This window comes from Drosophila sulfurigaster, chromosome 3 (assembly GCF_023558435.1).
Source record: "Drosophila sulfurigaster albostrigata strain 15112-1811.04 chromosome 3, ASM2355843v2, whole genome shotgun sequence".
Taxonomy (NCBI): Eukaryota; Metazoa; Arthropoda; class Insecta; order Diptera; family Drosophilidae; genus Drosophila; species Drosophila sulfurigaster.
Genome location: NC_084883.1, coordinates 6040643 through 6048098, shown reverse-complemented (window position 1 = coordinate 6048098; position 7456 = coordinate 6040643). Strand labels below are relative to the sequence as shown.

At 42.0% G+C, this 7456-nt stretch overlaps 2 protein-coding genes across 3 annotated transcripts; one reads left to right on the top strand and one right to left on the bottom strand.

Moving 5' to 3' along the window:
• Positions 1 to 80: 80 nt before the first annotated feature.
• On the top strand, positions 81 to 2826 carry LOC133844209 (2-hydroxyacyl-CoA lyase 1). The gene is made up of 4 exons (XM_062278112.1): positions 81 to 257; positions 874 to 1069; positions 1131 to 2370; positions 2434 to 2826. Exons 1-4 carry the CDS (start codon positions 207 to 209, stop codon positions 2651 to 2653), a joined length of 1707 nt encoding a protein of 568 aa, XP_062134096.1. The 5' UTR covers positions 81 to 206; the 3' UTR covers positions 2654 to 2826.
• LOC133844208 (EF-hand domain-containing family member C2) lies at positions 2697 to 6964 on the bottom strand. 2 transcript variants are annotated; one of them, XM_062278111.1, is made up of 6 exons: positions 6730 to 6964; positions 5522 to 6633; positions 4901 to 5454; positions 4322 to 4841; positions 3753 to 4268; positions 2697 to 3692 (listed from the first exon to the last, which is right to left on the bottom strand). In XM_062278111.1, exons 2-6 carry the CDS (start codon positions 5570 to 5572, stop codon positions 3042 to 3044), a joined length of 2292 nt encoding a protein of 763 aa, XP_062134095.1. In that variant the 5' UTR covers positions 5573 to 6633; positions 6730 to 6964; the 3' UTR covers positions 2697 to 3041. The 2 variants fall into 2 exon arrangements, with proteins under 2 accessions (XP_062134095.1, XP_062134094.1); XM_062278110.1 differs by lacking the exon at positions 6730 to 6964 and having other exon boundaries at positions 5522 to 6717.
• Positions 6965 to 7456: the final 492 nt, after the last annotated feature.

Below are 7456 nucleotides of genomic sequence, written 5' to 3'. Positions count from 1 at the left end.
TAACCCGAATTTAAAATACAATAGACTGGTCACTCTGCATATTGGTAACATGACCATTTTGAGTATAACATAATGCTAAATTAACATTTACGCAAACTTAACACTTCTGTTTTGTTGTCGATTTTTTAGTAAAAAGTTATAAAATAAACGCTTAAACGCGTCAACGCACACATTGCTTTAACAATTAGCACAATAACAACGTTAAAATGACCGAAGTAGAAGCTGTGCAAATTATTGCGGAGTCGTTGAAGCAACAGGTAAGCTAATTTCGGGGTCGTCTGTCTCGAACTTATGCGGCATTTACCTCTCTGTGACTTTTATGATATGCACTTTTTGCATACCAACAAAGTGCAGTGCGTTCAACTGTAGATTTAACTGTGTCCGTGCACCATTTCTGGCTTATCTATCTGCCAACTGTTTGTTGTACAAAGTTCAAAAGCACTCAAAAGTGACCAAGTATTGTTGTTATTGCCTGTTTTAGTATGTACATACATATGTGATTATCGTTTTGCTCTTATATGTACATGTTAGTTGTTGTTGTTGTCAACCGGTGGCATTTAATAGCGATATAGATACGCAAAGATCTTGATAGAACTAATATAGCTCCAATGTGCCAAAGTTTCTTCGTACACTCTGACCAAAGGAATTAGGCAGTAAATCACACGAGTTTAGCGGCTGATTAAAATCAATAAGCAAATCCCCAGAGGCCCCAATTGTAATTGGCTAACTGAACTTTAAACTGTTTAGTGGTTTTAGTAAAGCAAAACCCTTTTATCAAAATACAGGCATATGAAATAGTTTCGACTCGACTAATTAGTCAAACACAATTGCAATTGCAACACTAATAATACAAGTTTAACCTTGACGTTGCAGGGTGTGGAATATGTGTTCGGCATCATCGGCATTCCGGTTATCGAACTGTCCATGGCCTTCCAGGCCGCTGGATTGAAGTACATTGGCATGCGCAACGAGCAGGCTGCCTGCTATGCTGCCCAGGCTATTGGCTACTTGACGGGGAAGCCTGGTGTCTGTCTGGTGGTTTCTGGACCCGGCTTGCTCCACGTGACTGGTGTGTAATTGATATTCAAATGCACTGCATAGCGTATTTAATTCAATTCTATATTCTTAAGGTGGCATGGCTAATGCTCAGGTCAACTGCTGGCCGTTGATTGTCATTGGAGGTGCCACGAATCAGGATCATGAGGGCATTGGCGGATTCCAAGAGTGTCCACAGGTCGAGTTGTCTCGTCCGTATTGCAAATATGCAGCACGTCCACCAACTGCTGCGCTTATACCTCTGCACGTTGAGAAGGCAGTGCGTTATGCCACCTATGGTCGCCCCGGTGTGGCCTACTTGGATTTCCCAGGCAATATACTGCAGTCGAAGGCAGTCGAGTCAAGAATCTACAAAGCACTGGCACATCCGGCCCCACCATTGGTGTATCCACCACATGACGAGGTCATTCGTGCTGCTCAACTGCTGCGTCAAGCTAAGCGACCGCTGGTGATCATTGGCAAAGGCTCCGCGTATGCCCATGCCGAGAATACGCTGCGTCATTTCATTGAGAACACAAATCTGCCATTCCTGCCTACACCTATGGGCAAGGGAGTGGTCTCTGATACTGCTGCTCAATGTGTTTCATCTGCGCGTACTTTGGCGCTGCAAAAGGCCGACGTGGTGTTGCTCTTGGGCGCACGTCTCAACTGGATTCTGCACTTTGGTCGCGCTCCACGTTACGATAAGGATGTGAAGTTCATTCAGGTGGATATCTGTCCCGAGGAGCTGCACAACTCAGTGGTCGCATCTGTGGCCATTCAGGCGGATATACGGCCTTTTGCAGAGCAGCTATTTGAGCAAATGAATGCTGTGAATTTCCGCTTTGGCTACGAACAGGACTGGTGGAAGCAGTTGGCAGGTAAATGCAAACATAATCGCGATACAGTCCAGCAGATGTCTCTAAACACAGCGTCGCCGCTTAACTACTATGCGGTCTTCCATCACTTGCGTGAACTGCTGCCACGTGATACGATTATTGTGAGTGAGGGCGCCAATACAATGGATATTGGTCGTTCAATGCTGCTGAATGAGCAGCCACGTCATCGCCTTGATGCTGGCACCTTTGGCACCATGGGTGTTGGTCCTGGCTTTGCTGTTGCCGCAGCACTTTTCTGCCGCGATTTTGCGCCCGGCAAGCGTGTGCTTTGTGTGGAAGGAGACAGTGCCTTTGGCTTCTCGGGCATGGAAATCGAGACTATGGTACGGTACAAGTTGCCTGTGACCATTGTCATTGTGAATAACAATGGCATCTATGGTGGCTTCGATAAAGACACCTTTGAAGCCATACGCAGCGAGGGAGACCTAACGCAAATGTAAGCCATTTCATCTTATCAGCTTAACTGGCTGAACTAATCTTATCATCACTTTGCTTATAGCACACCACCATCGGCGTTGGGTGTTCAGGTGCGTTACGAGGAGATGATGAAAATGTTTGGCATGCAAGGTTATTTCTGCACCGAGATTGAGCAGCTACAAGCGGCAGTGAAGGCAGCTAATCAGTTGACGGATAAGCCCACTATTATCAATGTGGCGATTAGTCCTTCGTCGGATCGCAAGCCGCAATCGTTCAATTGGCTCACAGAATCAAAACTCTAAGGCACAATCAAACACACACACACACGTTTTTTATAAGCTGCAACGTTTACAATTAGTTTATAAGCACACAGTTCCGCGCATTCCTTAAGAATTTAAAATGCATTTGCCACGATATTGTCTTTGTATATACACAACACAACATGCAATTTTTTATAAAGCCAACGATTGTAAAATTTCCGATGATGATTGTTAACTTTAGGCTCTTGCAAAAGAAAACGGTTCTAGATACTATATATGTAGATAAATAGGTGAAAAGTTTATGTTTATTGTTTTGTAATTTGTCAAATTATTTTGAACTCCGAAGGACCACCGAGAAATTGTTAAATGTTCTATAACAAACTCAAGAAGAGGGATTATTGTAGGACATTGAACAAAGCTCGAATAGTGTTTAAAAGTTATTGCGCACTAGCTCCTCTTCTAAGCCCAAACAATGTAGAAACCAATTAAAGTCTACCAGGCGTCCCTTGTGTAGGAAAGGCAGTTTGGGGCAAAGTTCAAAGGCGATGTTAAGTGGCGCTATGTCAGGCACTTGATCGGCACTCATATTAAAGAAGCCGAGCACATCGCGCACCTCAACCTCGCCCTGAGCATTGTGTTGCAACACTTGCAGAATGTCCTCCACCAGCTCGAGACTGAAGGGCAGGCGACAGCCACGCAGCGTTGATCTCACTTGTGCCTCCGAGATGTAGGGTTTGCAAGTAGGATTTATGTGGCTCAAGTGCTCTGTGAGTTCTTCCACATTGTTCCATAGAGCGCGTTTTAACTCCAGTTGGGCTGCGGCACGGACATGATTTCTATCGCAACTTGGTGGTGGCATTTGCTCCGCGGAGAAGAAACGGCATACAGTAACAATTTCGTGATTTAATAGCGACTCCTTGGACAGATACGACAGTAACGTTGACTTTAATGTGTCATAGCTAACTGTAGTTTTGTCGCCTAGATCAACCTCCGGTTTGCAGCGTAGTACAAATTGTTTATATTGTGGACGCACTGCATCCCGTATCTTATTCATGATTGCACGAATGTCAGCCACAGGGAACTAGAGAAGAAAACGCACGTATGACTTTATAACACGATATACAGAAAATATAACACTCACTTCATTGGGATGCTGTTCCATGTGAAGCAATGTAAATTCATCGGCCGAAATGATGTGGAAGATGTGATCTTTCAGATTGACCGTGGAACCAATATAGAAATCGCTGGCTCGAAAGTATTCTGGTCGCGTTGAGCTGAACTTTTCCTGGCCGGGCAGAGGGACACGAGCTCGCTTGAGAAATTCGCCACCCACAAAGCCGGAATTTCGTCGCGCCACCTCGTATATCTGAACAGTGTCATCAGCCAGGTAATAACTGATTACAAAGCTACGCTCACAATTTTCTCGTATTACAGACATTAACTTGGCACCAAAGCGCAGAATGCAGCCATCGTACTTGAAGAGCTTCTTGAAGTCGGCTTGCGGAGCCTTAGGCTCCACTGTAATGCAATTGCCCTCGGAATCCTCGTGACTTCCCCAGCCGTTATAGGGCGGCAAGCGACGCACCTGACCGGTGTAACATGGACGCTCATCGCTACGTTCCGGCAGAGACTGAGGCGTAAAGTCCTGAATGCCATACTGAAAGGAAGCATAATGAAGGAATGATTTCGTTAAAGTGGCCGCCAACTCACCTTCTCTCTATAGTAGTGTTGAGTAAATTGATCACAACTGGTTAGGATGACATCGCGTCCGAAAACATTTAGCACTGCGCCGATTTGCAAATCCTGATCCGTATAGTGTTGCACCTCCTTCTGCCCTGTATTCAGCGGATCCGCCACGTAGCGAACATCACGCATGCTGGAGCCCAGAACGTTGAGCAGCGTCACGGAAGTTTGCTGCCCTGGCAAAGCCAGACCCGTGAACTCCTTGGGCAATTTGCCGCGCTTCAGAAAGGTGCTGGGTCCTTCGCGTCCTGAATTCCTTGGAAACTTTTCCTTAATGTCGATGGTATCGTCAGCCAAGTAATAGCATATGTCCAGCTTACGTACATCACCAAATTCGGAGCGATCGTTCCAATAGCCCTGGAATTTAAGGACTCTTCGATCAAACTCCAGAAATTGGGCAAATGAATGTCGCTTTGGCAAAACACTAGAATCCGCTTTGGGAGCTTGTTTTAAAGCGGATCGTTTGCGCATTTCGGTGGTTGGGTCGCTAAAAATGAATTAATTGATAAGTTGTACGTTTGTCTGGTAAAATAAAGACATGGTTACTTGGGCTCCAGCAGGGAGACGGGCACTGGAATGCCGGCTCGATTGAGGAATTGCCGAGTGAAGATGTCGCAGCCACTAATGTGATACACGCGATCAAAGATCTGTACATTGGTGTCCACATTGAGATCAAAGATGGAAATGAATTCACGATCGCTAGGCGGTGCTTTCGGAATGCGCTGGCGGTGTACAAGGCAGCCCTGCGGTATACCAGAGTTCTCCACCTTGGGTTCTGTGATTTGCATGGTGCCATCCTCGAGATAGAAATAGATTTTTACCTTGCGCACCTGATAGGGAGCATGGTAAATCTCGGTTAGCGGCTCCTTGAAATAGGCATTGAAGCAGAGCACCTGCTTATCATATGCCAGCCATGGTGGTAATTTAATGCTAATCTTAGGCGCCCACAGTGCACTCATCTCGGTGGCCACAGGAGGACATTTTGGGTCCACTAATGGTCCATTTGGCTCCACTAACTCAGGTTCGCGACGATCCGAGAGCATGTGAATGCCCTGATAGTGCATTAATGTCTGCCGCCTCGGATGACGTCTTTTGCTATACTATGAGACATAGTGGAAAAGGTGTTAATTTAATACTTTTCGCTTCGCTTCGTCTCTGATTACTCACGTCGTAGAACTGCGCACCTGGGAGCAGTGGCATTCCCGGTAGCCTCAACATTCTAATTGCTTCTAATTCCTAATTGCTACTTTTGATCTTACCCACAATTTTGCACCTCTAAATTTAGATTAACGAACATGCAAAATTTGGTTTGATTATATTATTGCCTTTTTTTTTAAGGAATTAGGTAAAATTTGTTTTAACTTCTGCAATTTTTTAACTGTTTCGACATTTTTGCTGTTCGATAAATAGAACAAACAGCACTATGGTAATGCCACGGCTCCAAGGGCTCGCCATGGCAGCAACAGCAACTGGTAGCAGTCACCCTGAGATGGGATGGGAATGTTATTGGTGCTTGATGGTTGCCAAGGAGGGAAGGAGGTGCTTCAAAAGTGGATTCCCTCATTTGTTTATTGATATGCAGTTCAGTGCAAGACATCATTGGCTGCGACATTTGGCAAAACGATACGAAAGACAAATTCATATCGATATTTAATCAAAATGTTGATTTCGAGACAAGAATCATTTTTATTTTTTTTAGAAAAACAGAATGTATTGTATAGTATGTGTTTATGTAAGTGCGAGGAATTAAACGTCCATCAATATTTTAAGAAAATTTCACAATGCGTCTAAATTTATTCGTTTTTGCTTCTGATGGGCGGTGGATTCTAATTTTTGTAGAATCTTTCCCCACCACCTATGGATTTTGAGTTCTATAAGTATTCATTTATATTTTATGTACATTTCTAGATAGGATAAATAAGAGCAAACATATTAAGAAATAAGTTCATCATAATTAGCAGCAATAATGGGTGTTAACTATCCAATTCGCTTAGTTAATCATCAATTAATCAAATGTCCTAATGGGCAATCTTATTATCAAAACACCGAAACTTGGTAAAAGCAAATGCTAATATTGCGTCAGAAAATGTTTCTTTTTTTCTCATTGAAAACTTGTAAATTTGACGATCTAATGTGTCCGCATTTTGAATAGCTTATTTTTACACATTTCTTTTAATTTTCAATTTGAACGTTTCAGATAACTTATCAACACAAATCCACTAGCAAAACTCCAGACTGAGCTAAATATCAACACCCAATAGTGATGGCCATGCAATACACTGAAAAAACGGAATGAATACCCTGAATCTAATACGAAAAGGTTTTAAAAGCTGGATGATCGCTAATTTTCTTATCCTAGCTATGAAAATCGTTACTTTGATTTTTTATACCGAAATCCTTAAATTTATGATTATGATTTGGTGAGGTAGTTAAAAAAGTGTTTTTTTTTGTTTTGACAAGATTAAGATATGCCATTAAAATCGAAGCTAAAGTCAATATAAAATACTTGATTTTATCGAGGATCTTCTCTTCCTATAACCAGCGATATGGCTTTTTAGTTTTCGTTTATCGTATTAAATTAAATTAGATTTAATAATAAACGGGTAAAAAATTAGTTGTACTTTTTGTATATAAAATTATTAACTAATATATCTATCTCTATTGTTTAATTTAATATAACAAATGTTTAATATAACAAAATATAATTCTGAAGATACTCTAGATAACACTAATGAAGTATCTTCAACGGACATTAACTTTTTTATACCCGCTACCCGTAGAATGTCTTTGCCCGCTGGTTAAGTTTGTTTTACATTTTTACCACGCCCACTTCCGTCTCAGCAAATCGAAAAAATTAGAATCGAGCAAGCGGCATTGTAAAAAAATGTTGGTTGCGATGAGATAGAACTTTTATAAAGTATTTAAAATAACATATAACTACTTAGGATTTATATGCTTTGGGTGATTTTCTGGTAATATACCCGGTAATAACAATGTATTAAGATATATTACTTCTACCTTCTATACTATGTTGAAATATAGCTTTCGGTATTTCTCAGTATTTTTGGTATATTCATTTGGTATTTTAAAAATAATACCGCA

What these genes read in the sequence shown, in the direction of transcription:
- LOC133844208 (XM_062278111.1), bottom strand. Translation starts at nt 5,572, where the DNA reads ATGTTGAGGCTACCGGGAATGCCACTGCTCCCAGGTGCGCAGTTCTAC. An exon ending in GTCTCCCTGCTGGAGCCCAA is followed by an intron (nt 4,842 to 4,900) that starts GTAACCATGTCT and finishes ATTCATTTTTAG; the next exon opens with CGACCCAACCACCGAAATGC. An exon ending in TGGAACAGCATCCCAATGAA is followed by an intron (nt 3,693 to 3,752) that starts GTGAGTGTTATA and finishes TTTCTTCTCTAG; the next exon opens with TTCCCTGTGGCTGACATTCG.
- LOC133844209 (XM_062278112.1), top strand. Translation starts at nt 207, where the DNA reads ATGACCGAAGTAGAAGCTGTGCAAATTATTGCGGAGTCGTTGAAGCAA. An exon ending in CGGCTTGCTCCACGTGACTG is followed by an intron (nt 1,070 to 1,130) that starts GTGTGTAATTGA and finishes TATATTCTTAAG; the next exon opens with GTGGCATGGCTAATGCTCAG. An exon ending in GAGGGAGACCTAACGCAAAT is followed by an intron (nt 2,371 to 2,433) that starts GTAAGCCATTTC and finishes CTTTGCTTATAG; the next exon opens with CACACCACCATCGGCGTTGG.